At 39.6% G+C, this 21,830-nt stretch overlaps 1 protein-coding gene and 5 non-coding genes across 8 annotated transcripts in view; 3 read left to right on the forward strand and 3 right to left on the reverse strand.

Moving 5' to 3' along the window:
* Window positions 1-2,237, reverse strand: part of UBE2V2 (ubiquitin conjugating enzyme E2 V2) — a 29,809-nt gene extending 27,572 nt beyond the window's left edge. For all 3 annotated transcript variants that reach the window (XM_075744118.1, XM_075744119.1, XM_075744120.1), the window contains exon 1: window positions 2,080-2,237. In XM_075744118.1, the coding sequence (XP_075600233.1) occupies window positions 2,080-2,095 (16 nt within the window). In that variant the 5' untranslated portion in view covers window positions 2,096-2,237. The remainder of the gene's footprint in view (window positions 1-2,079) is intronic.
* A 4,067-nt stretch (window positions 2,238-6,304) lies between these two features.
* TRNAA-AGC (transfer RNA alanine (anticodon AGC)) lies at window positions 6,305-6,377 on the reverse strand. The gene has a single exon. It is a non-coding gene; the product is annotated as a tRNA-Ala (tRNA).
* An 11,135-nt stretch (window positions 6,378-17,512) lies between these two features.
* Window positions 17,513-17,585, forward strand: TRNAA-AGC (transfer RNA alanine (anticodon AGC)). The gene has a single exon. It is a non-coding gene; the product is annotated as a tRNA-Ala (tRNA).
* A 925-nt stretch (window positions 17,586-18,510) lies between these two features.
* Window positions 18,511-18,583, reverse strand: TRNAA-AGC (transfer RNA alanine (anticodon AGC)). Its single transcript has one exon. It is a non-coding gene; the product is annotated as a tRNA-Ala (tRNA).
* A 2,213-nt stretch (window positions 18,584-20,796) lies between these two features.
* On the forward strand, window positions 20,797-20,869 carry TRNAA-AGC (transfer RNA alanine (anticodon AGC)). Its single transcript has one exon. It is a non-coding gene; the product is annotated as a tRNA-Ala (tRNA).
* Window positions 20,870-21,384: 515 nt separating this feature from the next.
* TRNAA-AGC (transfer RNA alanine (anticodon AGC)) lies at window positions 21,385-21,457 on the forward strand. The gene has a single exon. It is a non-coding gene; the product is annotated as a tRNA-Ala (tRNA).
* The last annotated feature ends 373 nt before the right edge of the window (window positions 21,458-21,830 follow it).

Raw genomic sequence — 21,830 nt, forward strand, 5'->3', positions numbered from 1 at the left:
CTTAAAAATCTAAATTTCTGCATACTACATGGAAAGAACAAACACATACTCCTCTCCCCCCACCAATCTATGCATATACCAATAAAAAGCTAACAGTATTTTCTCCACAGGAATAAGTATTTTGCTTTAGAAACCCTGACTAATTTTTACAGCAGTTCTGTTGATGATTCTGTCTGCTCACTTCATTTTACTAAAACAATTTAATTTCTCGAACAGTTCATACATGCAGTACTAGCACCTTACATTGTTCAGAGCAGATATGTACATAAATAGTTTTCTACATCTCCCACTTTTTTTGAACTTTAGGTGTGGCTGTACTTCTCAGATAAAGACAACTGTACTAAGTATATATAGGAGATTTTAAAATATTATATGTAAGACTGTAAAGAGCATCTATAGCAGTAAAACTAAGAAAGTTTAGTCAAAAATACTTCTTCTTCTAGAGTTGAATGTTCTGTAAAAAGAAAAGGTTTTTTTACTATAGAAATTTTTAGTAACTGATATTCTATACTAGCCAGACTGAATAGATTGTGATGCCAAATGCCAATACTCATGACCTAAACCAACTTTATTTCCTGTGCATTACAGGAAATCCCAGGCCAGAGCCCAGCTGAAGTCTTTGGGAGTTGTTGCATAATAAAACTAATAATAAAAGCCTTTTAAACTTAGTCATCAGGAAGTCAATAAATTTTATCAAAATAAAATACAGTAATCCACAGCCAAGTAAATACTTAAGTTTCTCTAATATACCCATTCTAGCTCAGTTTATCATAGGCAATATTGTATCTTTTTGGACTGCTCTTTCACAGAGTTCAAGAGCTGCTATATGCCCCAGTTTGTTGTAACCTTACCAAATTCAACTATGTCAATCCCACATCCCCAAAGTCACATTATCAAGTGGAGAGGACTCTCCTACCCCAAAAAATCTGGCCAAGTTCTCCCCACAGAATAAACAGCAAGTTATCAAGATCAGTTTCAATACTCAGAAGTTTCTTCTGTTTTGTTATAGTCTCAAAACCTCAATGATCCAGTGGATTAGGAGCAGAAATGAAATAGTGGCCAATGTTCACCCTAGACTGACAACTGAGATCAATTCATTCCTCTGTCCTGAGCTGTCAATCCCACTTATAGTCTCAGGGGTGAGAGAAGGGGAAATGAGGACCTGAAGACTTCAGCTTTTTGTACCTGGAAACGGTCTTTTTATATTTCAAGCCTCTCATCAAATGAAAGTAAGACAGTAGAATTGTGCTGCTTAAATTTCTGCATTTAGTGCTTCAAGCAATATTCTTGTCCTTTTCTTTGCCATGTCCTTCCACAATATTCTGCCACGCAAATGCTCAACACATGCTACACTGGTTACTCATATGGGATTCCCGGGATGACTTGCAGCTCTTTGCCCCTCCATTTGCCTATAAGGGAGACCCTCTGGCTCCAATGGCTGGCTAGTGAAAGACAGCAAGATGCTTCACTCCTCTTCCCCACCATGCTGCAGTCACCGCCCAACTGAAGCACCTTTGCCCCAAAACACATCACAGGCCTGACCCCTTTTCCGCTGCATCAAGAGGGGAAAGAGACAATCCTCAATTTTAGATACTGCTATCCCATGATACCTATAATCACCAAATGGTACACTGGTACAAGTCTTTAGTACAAATCTTTTGCCTCCAGCATTTCTACCAGGCTAGTGACATCTCCCCCCTTCCCTGTGAGCAAATGCATCTACCCATTCCTCTCAGTAGATAAGTCTTCTCCAGCACCCCGTACGTTCATTACAGACACCGGAGACCTTTCTCCCACCATTCACCCCTTAGGCCAGGCTCTCACAGGGGCGTCGCTGACCGACAGACGGGAGGGCTCGTGTCTGGAGTATTACCCGGCCCGGCGCCCCTGTACCTTCTCTTTTCCCCCTGTCAGAAGACACCTCCTCCCCACTCCGGTCGCTCCCGTCACAGGCGGCTCGCCCCCCTCCCCGAGAAAGAAGACTCCTCCAGCCCTTGCGGGGGGCGCCCCCCGAGCGCGAGCCCGACGCCCCGCTTTCCCGCACCAGCCCCAGGCCCACCGACCCCCCCCCTCACAGACCTGTGGATCCAGCCATCTTGTCCAAACCCCCCCCCACCGGTCCGGGCCTGCACGCGATGCGCGTCACTTCCGCTTGACGCAGTCCGTCACTTCCCACAGGGCAACCGCAGCTCCGGAGCACGGAGGCGCGCGCGGGAAGGCACGGGGCAGGGGAGCGCGCGAACGAAGGGGGAAGGGCAAAAGGGGGCGGGGCCCAACGCGCGCCCACACGGCACGCCGCCCCCTTCCCCGGCGCCGTCCGCCCGTCCCCGGGAACCAACGCCGAGCTCTGCCCGAGGCGTCCGTTGCCGGTAGCGCCCGGCGCCTCCTACCCGACAGCGCGCCTGGATCTTGTTGGCGGATGCGAAAAAGCAGCTTCCCTTGCAGAGGGCTCGGTAACAGCGGCATCTGAGCGCGCCCTGTCAGTGTCCACGCGGAGGGGAGGGAAACGCTCACCAAAGCTCCCCGACGACATACAGGGGGGCGAGCGGACCTGAAGGAGGGCACGTTTTGTATCCTGTGCAGATGGGTGCAGCAGGAGGGTCTGGTGAGATTGCTTCGGCAAGGGCACGCACAGGCCCCGTGCGGCCCGAGCGCAGGGTCCCTGCGCCTTTCTCACAAAAATGACTGTCCCACACGTACATCGCTAACAAGTGACCAAATGCTGTTCTTAACATCCTGTCTTAGAAAAACGCTTCATTCTTTGCTTTACAGTTTACAAGGAGGATTACACTCATTTACAGATGCTTCCAGCAGAGACCAAAAGCAAAGATGCAAAACGTTTTTCCTCCAGCTAACCCGAAACGCCTTCCCCGACGAAGTTGCTACCATCCTTGTGCACACACCAGTCTGCCTCCTTCCATTTTTCCTTTGTTGGCTCATTATAGATCAAACACTGCGGTTGGTACCTGTGCATACATAAAAAATGAAAAATCTACCATAGCTCTTAGTTCTTCCATTGATTTCTATTTCCTTTTATAAAGTTACTAGTTTTGCCCAGATTTCTATAACAGGAATAAGCAGTAGTTTCAATGTTTACACCAACAGAATTAGAAGTAAGCTTTCCAAGTACAGTGGAAACTTATTTCTTAAGTTGCATTTTAATGATCTGTGGAACTATGTTGTCACAACAGGTTGATTGTAGTGATTCTCTTCTGTAGCCTATTTCAATATTTCTTTTAGTGGAAACAAGAAGGATACTGAAAAAAAAGTCACAATATTTAAAGATTTTTCTCCTCTTTTATAACATCACTGGAGAGAACAGCATGGCCTCAAACCGAAGGAAATGCCACGTGAGCTGTCCTTCTTTTCCTGTTCTTTGTGATCAAGAGCAAATGCAAAAGGGATATGGGAGACCACTACGCAAACCTTACCCACCACAGTTATCCAGAATGTAGCCAGGAGGAGCAAAATGCGTTTCCCCAGCCTGTGCTTCTACTTGCAGTAAAACTAGAACCTGCTCGGCTCCAAGGCTGGAAAGCCACACTATAGCCACCCAATGCCTGTGCCCTTGTTTTCTCAGGATTGGTCCTCCTTTTTTCAGTGATCCTATGCTAACAACAAATAGTACACCTGCATATCTTCTGAGACATGATACACATAGGGCTGTAGGCCTGTATTCCAGGAGCCTCTGAAAGCACACAGCAGCCTCCACAGTCCAACTATGACTACACCCATCCACTAGATGTGGGTCCCATCTTATGGTTATTAGCAACAAATTATCTCAATACTAATTGCAACCACAGGACATGAAGATAAAACACGGGCCAAAAGGGAAAAAAGCATAAGGTCGCTGGCCTAGGTGAGGAACCCTGTGCTGAATGACTAACAGCTCTTTTGTTTCACTTTTCTGACATCGTGGGAAGTTTACTGGGATAAAATGTATTTTTTTGCAGCATTGAACTTGAAAGGAAAAATACCTGACAACTAGAAGCTGAACACATTCAAAGCTGTAAGGTCCCTCTCTTCCAAGCTATCAAGTGTTTACATGTGGTAATGAAGTCATCTCCCTCTCTTCAAAAAAAGTGGTCTTTGAAATGCAACCTCGGCTTACAACTTGGTCAAAATAGGGTAATGGTAATCATTACAGCAAAAACCTTTTGTAAACTTTATTGTCAAACATCACACAGCATCCCTCGTAAGAAAACTTAGAACTGCAGCGTTCTCAGTGCAGCAAATCAATGTATTACAATCATATTGTGGAATAAATTTATTTAAAAGAAGCGTTTCACAGACTTGAGGTTTTTGAGTGCAGATTCTACAGACAGCCCTCTTGATAAAACAGTCTCCACAGTTGCCAGAACGACGGTTCCCAAGCTCCATCCCACCCCGGAAAGATTTTCTAAGTAATATTTGGAGCAAAGTATTGGGAAAAGACAAGTAAGGAATAATTACTCCCCTTTCTCAGATTATAGCAAACACTGGCATATGAAAATATTATCTTCCAGCAAGTTTAGTACAAATTATTTTTCAAAGAATAACTAACTTGTGTAACTCATTTAAACACAAATATTAGAGAGGACATAGGTCTGTGTGAATGGCAATAATAATAATTAAATCAAAAAAGTTGAATTCCCTCATAGTTCTTTACATAGAGTATCTCTATGCAACTTCTGACTCAGAAAGCACAGACAGACCCAGAGTAGTCACTCCTTTGACACAGGGCTCCGGAAACTACTTACCCATCATCAGGTAATTTCCTCCCACAAGAGGTAGTGCTTTTGGGAGCTAGGACCCTTGCCTCTCTCAATCCAGTGAATTCTTCACAAGAGAGTTTACCTAAAAAGTAAGGACATCAAACACCACATGGGATGAGAAAAAGCTCTTACTTCTATTCCTATCATGGTGCATTTACAAGCCCTAACAGACACAAGAGCCCCATTACAGGAATCTGGGCATAAATGTAACAAACAGTCATTAGTCTAGAGAGCTTACAGTCAGAAGCCATAGTTCTGCAAGTGATTGCAGACTGCACCTGTACAGAGCCCCACTAAATTCACTCATTCCATCCGTGCAGAACTCGTGTCTGATTAGCTGAGAAGAGCAACATTACTCATCCTCTATAAAAGCATAGAAAGTGTCAGCTATTAAGCAGTAACAGAAACACAGAAAACACAGAATCAATAGTAATCACATAGAAAACTACTATAGTCTCATTGCAAGCAAATGGATATTTAAATCATTACCTGAGCCCAGAGAGGACTCCTGAAGACCATAAACACTCTTCTGTCCAATAGGCTTCATTTTAATGACAAGTGTCTAGCAGTCTTAAAGTTACAATACTACTTCTCTCTCCAGTACATGGAGAATACAAAAGAAATAAGCAAATTCAATTTCTATCCCATCCATCCAGAGGTTAACTCCTTTCTTGTAATGTCATGGGAGGATCTCCAAGCTCCCTTACATTCTCCACAAGTGCTACTTGCACAGCCATGCAGCACAGTATCTCCTCGCTCCTTAACTTGAAACTCAGTTTGTAGGTTTTGTTTCCTGATTTCCATTTGTTTTAATATGTGTACACCCAAGATCCTGAGTGCACAAATTTAATATATTTATAGGAAGCACATTTTGCTCTTTTCCTCATGCTGCCTCAACCTGGAGTTACAAACAGTTAAAGACCTGAATGAGCAAGTAAGAAAATCAAATCAGAATAAAAATATATCATGAAGACTTAAAATGTGCAAGTGTAGTTTTACAAAGCAAATTCCATGCTACTTCACAGATGTGAAAACTCACAAGCAAAGGACACAATCTTGCTACTGGGGGTAACAGTTATTAAAAACTGGGGTAGTATAGTCTATAAATAGCCCACACAACCAAACCAGAACAAAAATAATGAGTATTGCTCACAGCAGAAATAGAATTTTTTTCATTATACACTAAACTGTAACAACAAATATAAATGTAACTAATGAATGAAATCATAAACCAAATACTTAAGGGCACATTAAAAATCCCTCATTTATTTTTCTCTATAATTTGTTCATTTTGTTTATTATTGTATTAAAATGTCATTAAGTTTTGGTATTTCATGCAATGATTATATTTTTTTCTTCCTGTATGCAAAAGAACAAACATGATTGTGAAAAGAAAAAATGAAACATTGAAACAATGTCTTAACTTTTTTTAGATTACAATTATTTCAGATTTCTTTATACCATTATACAAGAAAAAAATTAGTGTGAATAAGAAATATTTTTAATGCTGCTGTTTAGTTTATAATTAAGTAAATGTTGAAAACATACACTGGAGAATGCGGGCATCGATCCCGCTACCTCTCGCATGCTAAGCGAGCGCTCTACCATTTGAGCTAATTCCCCACCTGAAAAAAAACACTTTGAAACTTACAGTTACACTCTAGGCTTACCAAGAACTACAATGCAAACACTCTCGATTATAAATTCATTGTTTCTTGCTGAGTCATTCCTTCCAGTTAACAACAACTTGACTGCAACTCACAGCTGGAATCATGATAAATCTTTCAGCGTGTACACTACCAGAATAATCTTATTCATCTCTTTTCTAACACAAGTCTTTGTTATTTACCTGTTTTCATACAAGAAACTCTCAAAAAGATTTGAGTTGTATACAAGAAAGCAAATGAGTTATTGAAAAAACAACCCCAACTTTTATTGAACAATTGTTCCAAATTAAACAAGGAAACCCATGTTCTCTCCGATTTTCAAGGCATACACATGAAAAACCTGGTTCAGGAAATGTTTAATGAGTGAAAAATATTATATGCTTGATTGAAACAGAGTTTTATAGTCAAAACCTTAACACACATCTTTTTGGAACACATCTGGCTTCTCTAGGGTGACAGAGTCAAGCAAAATTAAAACATATCTGTATTTTTCTTATTTATTACCTCACCAAACACACTTCCCTATAATTAATACACTAGTCGTAACAGCCTTAAAACACTGGCTTTTTAAAAAATGAACACACCCAAGCAGGACTTGACGTAGAGCATAAAGCCTACATCATAGGCAAGGAACATAATGATGTACACTAATAAGCTATCTTTACCATTTTAATGTTCACCTTGACTTGCTTACAGCCAGCATTTAACTCAAAATGCAGATCTAGAGAGAGAGAGTTATCTATTACTACTACTAGCCCAATGCGTATATTTGGAAAAAGCTTCCGACTGCACAAGTCCTCCTTCCGATATTTGTCAGAAAATTGGAAGAACTACACCAACTCAACCATAGACCCCCGGCCCGCCACACCGGCTGTCTGCAGCCGCTAAGGGCAGGAGGGCTGGCGCATGCGCAACGCGCTCGCCCCGGGGAAGCGTCGCTGTCCCCCCGCGGGAGCAGGGCCTCCGCCGCCGCCGCCAGGGGTAGCGAGGGCAAGGCCAAGGCCGTCCCGCTTCCTGCCGTCCCGGGGAGCGGAAGGGCCCCGGCCGGCAGCTGTGCTATCTCGCGGGCCTGCCCGGGCCTCGCCCTCTACCGCTCTGCGCCTGCATTTGCTTCCCCGGGTTCTCAACAGCCTTCTCCCCTTCCCCAAACCCTTGTCCTCGGTATTCCCGAATCCCCCCTGCCATCCATCCGCCCCCCTCTTCCATCCCCTCCTTCCCCCGGCCTCCTGGCTGCTGCTTCCTTCCCTGAACCCAGCGCACAACCTGAAACACAGATGAAAGGAGGAGTGTGGTCAGGGAGTCAGGAGAGGGACTGGAAAGCTCTCAGCAGACAGCCTCGAACTTGAGCTCCACCACGATGTGAAGGAATCTGTAACAAGTTGCACGCGCATAGAGTTGATCAACCCAGGTTTTTTAAGCTCAACCAAACCCAGGCTCAGTTGCACTTTACATCTTCCCCCTACTTACTATTTTAACCACAGTAGTCTCTCCTCAGGTATCTCTTTGAAAACATAAGCATGCTACAGTGTATAAAAGGAGCACAAGAACTGGGACTCTAGTTTTCTACAGGGTGAGAAGAGTTTAGGAACTCTGCCTGATTCCACATGCACTGTGCACTCGTGCTCTTCTCCATAGGCTCTATGGACTTTTGCACACAAAGCCGAACTATATAGCCCATAATCTACCACATGGGGACATTCTGACTGTTGCTTAAACTTCTTCATTTACAAGGTAGACTGTTCTTGTGCTGTGTCAACACTACACCAGACATTGAGTCTTTACTAAATTAAGCTAATTTCTCACTCCAGAGGAGTATGACTGCAGAATGGGAGGTGTTACTCATCCATCAAGTCTCAGTCAGGCTAAAGGGAAATCAAACCACTGTGAGCATGGAGGAAAAGATCGCCACCTGACTGGTTTCCAACTGGTCTGGCTTGTTCTCACATTGTCTTACTGGCTTCTGGTGACACCGAATCTGCTGGTTTATGCACATTAGCCCTGACACGTAGCTTGGAGCTACTGTCCCTTTGCATTCAGTTGTTCCTGGAGCTGGATTCTTTGGCAGATGGCTGCACAAAGTAGGGATGCCTGAAAGTAACCCACTGGCTTTACTCAGCGCTTGACATGCTTTAGCACTGATTTGCTATAGATCTCCTGACAGTGCCAGCCACAAGATAGGAAGGGGAAGAAAGAATAATGCTATTCAGAAAAAAAACATAGTTAGTTGTCAGCTCTAAGAGCATGAATGGTGCAAGTGAAAGTAATAATCAGAAAAAGCTGATGTGGATTTATGGCCATCTGTAAGTTTAAGTTCTGATAGATGCTTTTTTTTTTCTTTTTTAGTAATAACGCTAGTCCCACCAGAGTTAAAAACAAGAAATTTTTTTTTGGGGGGGGGGGAGTAGTGAATGATTGTGTATAGGTTTTTTAACATTTGTAGAATGTTTTCAAGATTAACAATAGCATGAAATTGATGTATTTGTAACATTTGTGAAGTAAGGAGAGATCTTTACCATATAAATAATTCACTTTTCTATGGCAGCTGCTAGAACATGCACAGAAGCTTCAGCACGTTTTCTGTGTTGAAAACACCAGGTGGAAAAACATTATAGTTTTCTGTCTCAAAAACTCCTTGTTCTTTCTGAAAGTTAATTAAAACAATTGATCAACTCCTGTAACACAAAGCTTAAGGAGAGCCTTGAAAGGTATCATCAGCTGCATGTAACTCTCAAATCAGACTTAAATGAAAAAAAAATTCAACCCAGAAATAAAGTCTTTGGATGGTTACAAGGAAAGCTACAAAAACTGCAACCGTATTTCTCACTTGGGGAAGCTTTCTTATTGCAAGTATTTAACCTGTAGTAGAAACTGTGATACAAAATCCAACTGAAGTAAGGCACATGTTTTTCATGGGCTCTTATTTAGGCAGAATCAACCACCTTTGGGCTCTCATCTGGGCCTAATAGCACCTGCTTGCTTGATCATCTGTAGGAATTTTAGAACAAGGAAGCTAACCAACACTACTTATTCTATGGTAGAGCTCAATAATTTTTAGCAGTGATGACAAAGTGCATATTTAGACCAGGCATTCCTGAATAACTTCCTGGATGCACATTGTTATTCTAAAGGGGTTTAAACAAAGTCACCTTATTTTTGTCTTTATCTTCAGAAAAGATAAAGCTTTCCTCACAGAAAATATAGGGATGGCTACTATCAATTCAAATGTTGCTATAATCTTAATTGATTAGTAAAAAATTCAAAGTCTGTATTGATCTTGTTTCAGGTTGTCTCCATTAACTTTGTTGCATAACCTTTTATTCATTTGAGAAGTGCTGAAGTAGCTGCAATTTTACTAACAACATTTAGCAAAAAGAGTACTCATGAGCTACAGAAAGGCTTCTGTCATCCAAAAATAGCTCAGCTCTTGCTGAAAGAAATTTTTGAATTCCTGTTTTTCCTTCTTTTACTTTTTTTCAGAAAAATATAGAATCATAGCATCTTTTAGGGTTGAAAAGACCTGTAAGATTGAGTCCAACCGTAAACCTAACATTGCCAACTCCACCACTAAACCACATCCCTAAGCACCGTATCTAGAAGTCTTTCAAAGACCTCCAAGGATGGTGACTCGACCACTTCCCTGGGCAGCCTGTTTTCATATCTAGCAATGTGCAAAGATAACAAGGTTACAAATGCACACGAGATACTTATTGCCAAAACTTCAGAGACTCCAAGGAACTGAGGAAGAAGGGTACAAACTGGAGCAGCTTAGCCTACACAATTTCACCAAGCCTGCTAGCAAGATATATCAAAGGTGGGTTTTCCCATCTTCTAATACAATTGCCTTTTCTTGCTCACAGTTAACTTATGTCTGGTGTCAAAGGTTCAGAGGACAAGATTTTTTCATAAGACAGGAAAAGCTTTTACAGTTGCAAACAAGCCTTAAGTTTTATAATTTCTAAGAAAAAAGGAAAGTGACAGAGAAAGATATATTGTGTATCCAAGTAAGAGTCATGCTCTCAAGTGCTAGAAACCACCAGGAGCGTGGTTTTAAGACAAGAATTTTACCCTCCTTAAACAAAGATCAATATACACATTTTTAATTACTTTTTCCAACCTCCACCCTCAAAGCCATGCCTAGGAAAATGCATGAGCATAATTAAGCATAAGCTTAATTATGGATTTACAGTCTGAAAATTAAAGTAGATTTATTTAAAGGTATACAGACTCATCTGTTATTCCTGTTACAGTCACTGCACTTGGGAAATCCAGGACAAAATCCACTCTTTCCAACACTGCCTTCCCTCCCAGTGACAATTTTAGCACCAGGAAGCTGAGGGGAACACTAGAGCTGGCCGCCAGGAAGGCTCACCACACAGGCGAGGCTTTTCTTTTGAAGACTTATCCACCGTCCTAACGATAGCCTCAAGGACTAGGAAGAGACCAAGCTACAGCATTTCCCCGTTCCACACAATGACAAGTCTCCCAGCACAGCCTCTCCACGCCACTATCTATGTTTAAAGCGAAAAAAAAAAAAAAAAAGAAAAAAAGGCGGAGGGGAGGCAGTTGCCCAGCAGCCGACTGTGGCCGTTCGGGACAGGTGGGGGGCGGCGCCGCCTCAGAAGGTTCTAGCACTGGGCGGGGCGGCGCTCGGTGTCAGGAAGCGCCGTGTGAAGGGCAGGCCCTGAGGGGGCGGGAAGGCGGGAATCCGCGGCTCTGAGGAGCTACGTGGAGCTTGTTGTCAGCCTGAGCCAGTTCCGGTTGAGGCCATCGAAAGACAAAGCTGGCGGAGGAGGTTTGTTTGCATCCTTTTATTCAGGGGTTTTCTGGTCGTGGTGGTCATCTTAGTGGGTCTCATGAAATCTAGTTTTGAGGTCATGGGGGTGCTTGCTTGAAGGACGAGGTGCTGTGGGTGGTGCTGCTCCTCAGAGGAAGGGGGTGGGTGTGTGGGTTCTTCTGGGGCACTTCTAGCTACTGTGTTGTGCTGCCATGACTCAGGCTCCAGCTCTCCTTCGATAGCTCTCAACACCTGCTATGCCACAAGTCTTACATTATATTAGTAAAAATTTAATAGCTGTTGTTTTCTTCTCATGCTGTTCAGCCAGAGTTCACTCAGAGTGCTTCATTGAGGTGAGGAAAGAAGTGGAAGAACCAAATCAGAGGGTAACATGGGTTGAAGAACTTATTGAAGTGGGTGCTAACAAACTTTCTGTGGTTTTAATTCAGCTTGGTTGTGATGGCCTTGCACTGTATGTCGGTTTTGAGTACACTGTAAGCAGGTAGCTTCATCAGTGAACATGGCTCTTCTACTGATAGGTCTGGTTTCCCTGTTCTAATTCTAAAATGACTATATAGTATGGTCATGTATAAATTAAAAAAAAGACAAGCTCTCAGATTTTCATATAGACCCAAATAATCATATGCTAAACACACACTGCATTTCAGTGAGTTCAGTGTACCTTAAACATGTAATCTTTGAACATTGCACTTTGAACATGTTTTTCAGATCATTCTACGTAACGAGTTCCTTGGGGTTTTTTTCTGTTTTGTTTGTTTAGATGAGGTTTCTGTTCTTAAGACTACTCTATTATTGTGGAGAAATTCTTATTTAGCGAGTAGGTAGTTCTGTTCCTTAGTAAAATCCACAGGATGTAGGAATCTTAATCTTCTAAACTAGGGAAGTCTTTGTCACTCCCACCCCTGTTTAACTTGCACCAGCAATGAAAGATGGATAAAAATCTGAAAGATAAATATATTGTTCTGTGTTTTGTGGAAATTGATGGCTCTGCACAGCCTCTAAAGAAATACGGGGAAGATAATGTATGTGCTGTTTAGTGATAGCTGATTAGCCAAGTGGCCTGCACAGAGCTCTAGGCATAACCAGCGCACATTCTCTCCTTTCTGGAGTTATAGGGAATGTGGGCAAAATTGGGATTGTTACAGTGGTGATTTAGAAGACAAAGGTTGCAGATCCATTTGGATTCAGGCATAGTCAATCTCACTGCTTTTGTCGCAACCTTATTTTTTATTATCTTTATTATTATTAAACAGTTTGTTTGGAAGGGCTTTCTGAAGCTGGATGGTATGTAAAATGAGTAATACATTTTTTTCTATATTGCCATCTTAGTTCAAGGAGGGTATTGTGCACAAGCATCACGATGTTGCAACCTTTTTTAAACCCTCATGAAGTTGGTAGAGATGTCAAGTATTAAGAAAAAAAAATCAGAGGATGAAGTTGTGATGTGAATGTAGCCATTTTCCTAAAAAAGAAACCTAAATGCATAGTCATATTAATATATGACTGACAGTTTCCCCATCTGGAAACAGAATGAAATCTTTGTTGATCTGGAAGCCTTGTGATTATCTAGACAGAAGTTTAAAACCCATTGATGCTTTTAAAGAAGGAGAATGGTAACTCAGATGTCTTGTTCAGTACTTCAACTTTTCTGTCTAGTTTTGGGGTGTTACGGGTGGCAATCATGATGGTGACTTTTGTGTGGTCCAGATAGCGATCCCGAAGAGTAGCATAAAGGGTAGTCTGATCTTCTTCCGAGCTGACATCTGAGTTCACTGCCATCTTAGCACTAGTCTAACTTAAATGCCGATCTGGTAAATACGCACAAAGAACATTATGGTTTTGTACTTCTTACAAAAGCAGCATATTTAATATGAATTGTTTGGGCCCTTGCAAGCTTCTGTTGTGGCTGCTGCTGCTAACTGAAGTTACTTAGGTTGCCTGGCTAAGCTGTTTCCAACATTGATCCTTTGATCAATATTATAGCATTTTGTACTAATATATTACGTCCCAGATGGACTGTGCTGATTTTCCTCAAACAAGGTAATGGCAGTGGCGAGTATTTCTAAAAGTAGCAAATCTTCCTAGGGTTTTATTGCTTGTTTTTTTTCATTGGTTAGTTGTTCTGGGGTTTTTTAGCACATTTTTGTCTTTTGACTTGGGTACAAAATAGTGACTGATGGTAAAATGGAGGCAAAATTTTGTGAGCAATCAGTAAAATCTTCAACAAATCAAATTTTATTCTTATTGTGGCCATTAAGAACACAAATAGTTCTGGTATTCTGGGAGGACATTTCTTCTGACTCATGACAGATTTACTGTGAGGCTTTTTGTGTGATTTACAGTATGAGTTGTTTATTTTGGTTTGGTTTATTTTTCCCAAGGGAGAGTGTTGATTTTGTTGCTCAAATCTATATTTTGATATTGGTTTCAGTAAAATTATTTCTGAGGTCCAGAACACATTTCCTTCAGTGTTTTAAATACAGATTTGGATACAGAACTGGAGACATACTTGGTTCGTTTCAATGATAAATCTATAAACTTGAAGGCTAGTCTATTTAAAAGAATGAATTGAACATACTGTAGCTGCCCTTAGGTTATTTTGTCACTGCTTAATTTAGTTATTTCTGGGTGGTTTTAAGACTTAGGTGATTTTTATTCTGAAAGAATACTAAGGAAAAAAAAAATCGATCAACCAACCAAACACAAATGAAAATCCGTAAGAGTTACAGTTGGTTTTGTTTTTTAATTGCTTTGAAATACAAAGCTTAGAGTTATGTATTCCTCTTTGGAGGAAAATCATGCTTTTTGTCTGTGAGTGATTTTAGATCATTTGTCAGTCATACAGAGAGCAGAAGGTACTCTGACTAAAACAAGGTAAAATATTGAGTGGGATTTTTAGTAATCAAGCCAACTCGTTTAAAGCTAGTTTGTTTCTGTAGTGTACTGAAATCTGTAGTGCCATAACGGTGGCACAACTCTGAGTCACTTTCTAAAAGTGGGATTTAGTCATTCTGGTGCTCTGGAATGTTTTCATCGTAACTAAGTGCTGTGTTTCTTGTTACTGTATGACTAAGCAAAGGAACTTCTGGATGTTTCAGAGGTCTTGGTGGAAAAATCCAACTGGTCATGTGAAGACATCACAGAGTAGAAGTAGCAGCAAACTTGCTTACTTTGCCAGACATACTGACTAGTGGGGCTTTCAGTTGCTGAAGCGTCTATGGTATCTGCAGAATAATTCCAGCTGTAAGAACTTAATTATCTTCTACAAATTAATTTCAGATGCTTCTTTGCACACTGGGAAAAAATGTTTCTCACTCTTACATTAAAAATAATCAAAGCCAGCTGTTTCAATCAGAGTGAGGGAGCAGGTTACAAGATACTGGAGTTTGTTAATGAGAGAGTGTGTACAGGACTTTTGATACAGGGATGTGGGGTTAGACCAGTCCTCGTCAGGTAGTGAGGAAATTGGCATCTTGGATGCTGCACCAGCATTTGACAATTTCAGAAAGTGAGGTTAGCATTAGTGATTTATAACTAATGGGAGTGCTAGCTTGTGAATTCTCTCTATGGTCAATGGTAATTAGTCTTGCTTCTCCTTCACCTCTTTGGTTCTCCTGCATTCTCTAGAAGAGTCTGGTTTTTATTCCTTTTGTTATGGTAATTGGTTTACTATTCCTAAAATAGTAATATTCCCAGAGTACCTTTGGATTAAAAAACCCCACTGGATTTGTCTTAAACTGCTGCTGTTGTTTTATCTTAAAAGTGAGTTTGCAACTGCAGGCCTACTTGGGTTTCCCTTAGTTAAGCTGTTTAGAGGTTTTCTGTGCTGTCTTTTGAAGCACTGCAAATTCTGAGCCATGTCATGCTGTGAGGTTCCTAAAATGTGTTGTCAACATTTAAGAGTTCTATGTACACAGTGTTCAGAAATTACAGATACCATGATGGGCAAAGGAAAAAGAAGAAGGAGGTGACTTGCACTGCTAAAGGATGATGTAGGTTGCTCAGACAAGAAAGCCAAAGGTTCAGAAAAAAGCACAGTCATTCAGAAATTGTCTTATACTGTGAATGGAACCTTCAGAAAAAGTAACGAGGGAGTGGTGTTGCATTAGAAAGCCAGATGTATCTTCACAGGGTATCCCCATCCTTTCTACAGTTAGAACTTTCTACAGTAAGAAAACCATTCATACATGTACAAATGTAAACTTGAGATGTTCTCCTTTAAATCTTTTTCTCCTAACACCTTTTTTCCTCCTTTTTGAGATTCTGCTAGTCCATGGTATAGTTCCACAATACCATGCTCTCTGGGGTCTTCTGGAGGAAAAAAAAAAAAAATTTGTGTAATGCATTTGAAAGTCAGATCTAAGTTGGAAGAGCACAAGGGGAAGGAGCTTAATTCTCAGGGTTGACCAGGTAAGAAAGTCTGGAGGAAATGCCATACAAATAGTTGTTTCTATGTTAGGATGGTCAACTGTTTTTAAAGCGTGATTACATATGGGTTGACTTTGAGAGATTTGATACTGTCTAATAAACCGCCGCTGTCTCTGAATCTGTAACTTTTGGTTATGGCTAAGTACTGAGTTGTTGACTGCAGAGAACTTCAGAAGACATTCTTGTTGAATTATATATGCACAGTAAGAACTGTGTATGCAGAGGATGACTTAGGATGTGTTCTTCAAATGTTTGGTTCAGCAACGTTTTCTAAAATTTGATACTCTGGTTTATTTCATGACACACATATAATCCTAGTTATAAAAAAATCAAATATATATTAATCGCCTATTAACCTAGATGTCCTGCAATTTGGTTATTGTACTTTCTGAAATCACTGAGTCCTTGGAGAGGAGAGAATTGAAAGGTCTTTATATGTCAGTGTGATTCATGTGTCTTAAAGGATCTTGGGCAAATCAGAAAAGAAACTGCAAGAGAGTTATTTCTAGAGTTACTTTTTTTTTCTTTTTTTTAGAATCAAAGCAAAAGAAAGTCCCAGACTATTACAAGATTTTTTGAAAGGTTCACTCAAATTCTCCTTCCTCTTTTTACAGGGAAGAAGACCACGTTTCCCCAAGGTTCTTTTCTTAAGGTTTTAGCAAAATGAATTGTGTGTCTTTCCATTACTGTCTGCCATTTCCTCTTTTATCTATTTCAGTGTTATTTTCTGACTAATGAACAGTTTATCACTGATTAGTAACATAAATTATGATCATTTTCAGCATTCTGAATCAGCAGCTATTTGCGCAAATCTAAATATGCTGGATATGGCTTCGATCCTCCGAGTTAAATGACAGTATGTAGAGATTGAGGATGTAAGACGCTGAAACATATGAAGTGTGTTGATACATGTTTGTCCTGCTATGTCAGTCACATTAGGTCAACAAATCTGCCTGTTCCCGTTCTAGCAAAGTAGATCTCTTGCTTGCTTTATTTCTATTTTATGATAGTGTGAAATCATAAACAGTTACTTTGTTGTTTTTTTTCCTCTAAATGCCACTTTCAAAGGGAGAAAACTCCGGTACGTAGCTTCAAATAACAGGAAACATTGGAGACCCTACTTTTTTGTGTTTTCTGACTCTAATCTTGCAGAGCTGAAACCAAACCGCTGAACAGAATTTTCACTGCTGTTTCATTATAGCCATGATTATTTTTTATATTTTAATTATGTATTCTTGATTTTTATAAGTATGTGTGAGTGTGCGTGTCTATCTGGTGATACAGTCATACTTTAAGAATCTATTATATTGTGAAATGTGGAAATAGTAAAGTCATTTAGCTGATTCTCTTTCACCCAGGGATTAAACGTAGGAAAAAACTATTTTTTAAAAAAATAATCTTTAAATATATCCAGATTTCTCTAAACAGTCATAATTGTTTGGTGTGAACATATATCTGCAATTGCTTGGAAACACAGACCTTCTGTTACCCAGATGCAGCTCAGCTGAATAAAACACGTGCTGTTATATCAAGGAGTCCAGATTTCATGTTAGGCAAAATTCCCACTAAGGCTGTCAAAAACAGTGTGCTTTAGGAAATACCTAATTGTATCTGCATTTCACTGGAAAGTTGTGTTCTGTTACTGCCTACCAGTAACTTCGGTAGAGGATTAGGACTCCAGCAATGGGCTCTGACTGTCCGGCTACCAATGTGATTATTCAGGTAGAAAATCAATGTGATTTAGGGGAGAAAAGTTTGTTTGTACACGAGACAGCAGATTGAATTGCAGTGTAGTTTGTAGAGAGATACTCTATCAGTGAGAAACACGAAAGTAGGAAGAGACAGTAAACAGGACTTGCTTTTCATAGGGGGAATTAGCTCAAATGGTAGAGCGCTCGCTTAGCATGCGAGAGGTAGCGGGATCGATGCCCGCATTCTCCATTTGCTACTGAGAAGTGTTACTTTTTATCACTACTGTGAACAATGCTTCATTTTTTCAGTTACCAGTTGTAAATTTTTTTGCTGTTTTGGAAAAAAATAGGCTTCTAAACCTCTATTTTGTCTAAAATTAGGGTAACTGCCTGCACAAAAAAGAAATAAATTCCTGTTAATGGGCTTTAAAGAATGAAACAAAAGCACACTGACAGATACCGCTGTTTCTTCTAATTTTTGGCTGTGATATAATTCTAGTTACTTGTTTATACTATCTTATATTGTGGGGCTATTTCAAATTTAGATGCATTTTTCTGTAGCAGTTTTGTAAGGATTAAAATTAATATTAAGAAGCACATGCACAATCTGAATTATTTAAGTTGTAATGTTGATCAAAGATGAGCATTTTTATGAGCAAATTATTTTTTTTTATAACGGGTTGAAGAATAAATTGAGTGAAATTGTCAGAGATTGAATGTCACCTGAAACTCGGGTTAGAACATGTGTGTCAAGCACATCCTAGCTACAACAGGTGCAAGGTAGCTAGAGAGGCAGTAATTCTATGGTGAGCTGATGATTATGTAGACAACTACTTACTTTTACATCTTCCTGTAGATAATTTTACTACCTTTCCGTATAATTAAAAAATAATTTAAAAAGAAATGCTTGCATTAAAGTTCAATGCACTTTTAAGGGACAGAAGTGAATTTTATTTCCTGTATTACAGAATAACAACATTGGTATTAGATGCCTTTGTGAAGAAATTGTTTTTCAGAGAGTTCACAAGTGTAGTCTGCTAATTGAGATTTTTGTTCCTGTTTGATTTGCTGCATTAAATAGTATATATTACTAGCTATATATTTTCTTTCACAAACCAGAACAATTTATGGAAGAAAATCTTAAGCTAACATAGATATTCAGTCTCTCAAAACACTGGAGAATGCGGGCATCGATCCCGCTACCTCTCGCATGCTAAGCGAGCGCTCTACCATTTGAGCTAATTCCCCTTGCTTGACAATCTGAAGGGTGGATTTACTTCTGCTGAATCATAGCTTGCGTGCTTTAGATATAATTACTTTGTTGAGTCAGTCAGCTTATTTAATAACACTGAATCATCACTGTGTTTTTGTGGAAAGCCTGTTAGCGTAAAAGTCAGAATACTCACTTGACATATGAGAAGCAGTAGTACAGATGTATTTTCTGCTATGTTACTTTGATAAAACAATACTTACTTTCCTTAACAAAGCTTCCTCTGGGGTTTATTCAGGAAGGAAAGAGAAGAATTTTTTTACATCTCTTATAATGCAGATACCAAAAGACTTGTAAATCTAGAAAGTATACTGTTAGAAGTCACTGAAGGGCAATGAGATTTTTCTTTGCCTTGTTTCTCAAGTCTTTTTATTTTCTTTTCCAACTTTATTTTCTAATTAGCTGTATGTAAATGATAAATATAACGGTTTAAAAGTTCATGTTTATCATAGTTTGTGGAGAGAAAGTATTCATTTGTATGTTCCTAAATTATATTCTAGGTAGGTCTACCTTTTTGTATTGACTTTGATTCAGTTAAAATAGTATTGAATGTTAAATATATGGGGTTACTAAAAACACTTCAGAAGTATAAAAGTTCAAGTGTAGTCATACACTTGACTTTGCAGTAGGAAGCACATTGACAAAGCTTTATTCACAGCTTATTAAATCAAGGAATATTTTCTGGATTTAAAGTACAAAAACGTAGTTTACAGTGAGTGGTTGCACTGATACCCTATTAAACAAAGGCAATAAAAATGATATAATGAAAGATTTCTCACTTGCTGTTTAAATGCAGAAAAGTGAGTTCTGCTAGTAAAGTAAAACAATGCAGTAATTCAACAATGCACGTGATGGTGATTTTTCTCTAATGGCTTTAACTTACTGGATGACAGTATCTAGTCAAACGAAAATAAATTACGGAATTAAGCATCAGCTAGTTACAACTTGTCTAAAGTAAGGTAGTACTTCAAATCTAGCACAATCCAGATTTGGGGTAAGATGTGAAACCAAAACCGCAGTATCACTGCAAATATTCTCTAGAATTTAAATATTCTCTAGACTTTAAATATTCTCCTGCCTTACCTAAATCTCTGCACAACAGTAAATAAAGATTTTTCTTACCATTTCTTGCAATATATTGTAACTGACTTTATGTCGCTGGAGTAAACTGGAGGGGGAAAACAATTATGCAAAAACAGTTTCAGTCCTTCTCACAGGCACACATCTTAGGCTCAGTGATCTTTCCCATATCATATTTCACAGGGTGCAGCTCTATGTACAGTTTTCTTTATCTACCCTGTGCAGTCTGAGTCAGTTAAAAACGGCAGATTACCTCTCCCTGTTTTTTCACCTCCAAATCTCACTCTGCTGCCACTGAAAAGGCCTAAAGCTTGGACAGTTCAGCTCACAGAAAAACAGTTTATTTGATGCTAAAGTCAGATAAGGGCGAGGAAAGACCTCTGCAATAGTACTATTTTCAGTGACTAAAATGTGTATTTCATATAACTGATAGTCTATTGTTTTGTGATCTGGAATTTGTTGTGATTGCTAAGTTTTAATGTAAGATGGTGAATAAAACTTTCGAATTTCTCTACTTGATTGGGAGAACTGCCTTACCTACATGGCTGAAAATGACCTTCTTAATTCTGTTTTTTCATTTCTCTAGGGTATGTCAGCTATAAAGGCTTTGTGTCCACATACTTTCATTTAACACAGATCAATTCGATGCATCTCTTTGGCAACACTAATGTAAACTGATATAAGCTAACTTAATCAGGTTTTACTTTTGCTTTCTAAGATAGTGTTCTTATGGGACATCAGGGCAAATGAGAGCTTTGTATTGTCTTCAAGCTGCTCCACTGTGTTGTCTGTGATGTGACTTCCCTCAGCATAGAAGCAGGAGCTGCCCTCTTCAAAGAAGGATAAATCTAGTGTAAGTTGGGTGGCACTGAAAGGCTGCAAGATGTGAGTTTGTCATGCAAGTTATCATGAAGTGCCTTATTATGTTACTTGGGGAGTTTGTCCTATTGGACAAAAAAATAGACGAGCTGCAGGTCAAACGGTAGTAAGTAGTCTGAACAGCTGCCCTGGGGTTACTACCCGGGATAAAGGAGCAGAGTCAGTAAAGAGAAGGCAGTTTCCATTTCTGGTTTTTAAAATCTATGGTTACAGGATAAATGAGAGTGTTGTGGGGGAATTAGCTCAAATGGTAGAGCGCTCGCTTAGCATGCGAGAGGTAGCGGGATCGATGCCCGCATTCTCCACTGTCATGTTTTGTTTGTGGTGAGAGAAAAAACAGTTAACTACAGAAGATGTTTTCCTCTATTGAACTGGAATTTTGAAGTGAAATAAGCTCTTATTTTTTAGATGTACATAGTTCATTTCTTAAATGCTGCCATATGTTTGACTAGCATAAATTAAAATAATTACTCATATTTAAAAAAAAAGAAGAAACTGACTTTTATGGGGAGAAAACCAAATGCTGGAAAGTACTTCCTCTCATGAATTGCAAGTAATAAACTTTTTTTTTTAATTTTATACACCTAGAAAACATGTCTTTTCTTGTTTGTCTTGTTTCTTACTAGTTAATTTGGAAATGCTAAGTGGAAAACTACAAATTTATTACTTGACTCCTGTTTTGGAATCAGTTGAATGTGTTTTCATTTGTGAATAGAGAGACCAGTTCAAGAGAGAAAACTGTAGTACATATGTGGAACTGCACATTTTAAATCCGTCTTGAAGATCAGAGTTTTGTGATCCCTATTAACAATAAGAGGAGGGGGAATTAGCTCAAATGGTAGAGCGCTCGCTTAGCATGCGAGAGGTAGCGGGATCGATGCCCGCATTCTCCAGTGTTTTGTTAAACAAATTGTTATACCTAGAAGTAGAAACTACCAAAACAAAAAATATAACTATTGTGGTAAAATGTTAATTTTGATTTAATTGGGGAAAAATTTATTTCCCCCCTTCCTTCCTCTATAACTGTGTATAGCAATCCTCTGTCCTAACTGTTGACTCTTCCTAGCCAGTTTCAGTCAAGCTTGGCCGAAAGAGAATTCTGTAAGTTTTTCCAGGCTGTGTGAAAACCAATGGATGAATGATGGTTAGAGGCCCGAATCAGCATGTCTTCTCCACTTATCCAACTAGGATATAGTTTGATCAGACTGGTTTGTTCTCCCCCAACTGTCCATTCTGGTCCCTGTCCAGAAATGCAGGATCTTCTTT

Source organism: Balearica regulorum, chromosome 2, assembly GCF_011004875.1.
Source record: "Balearica regulorum gibbericeps isolate bBalReg1 chromosome 2, bBalReg1.pri, whole genome shotgun sequence".
NCBI classification, from domain to species: domain Eukaryota; kingdom Metazoa; phylum Chordata; class Aves; order Gruiformes; family Gruidae; genus Balearica; species Balearica regulorum.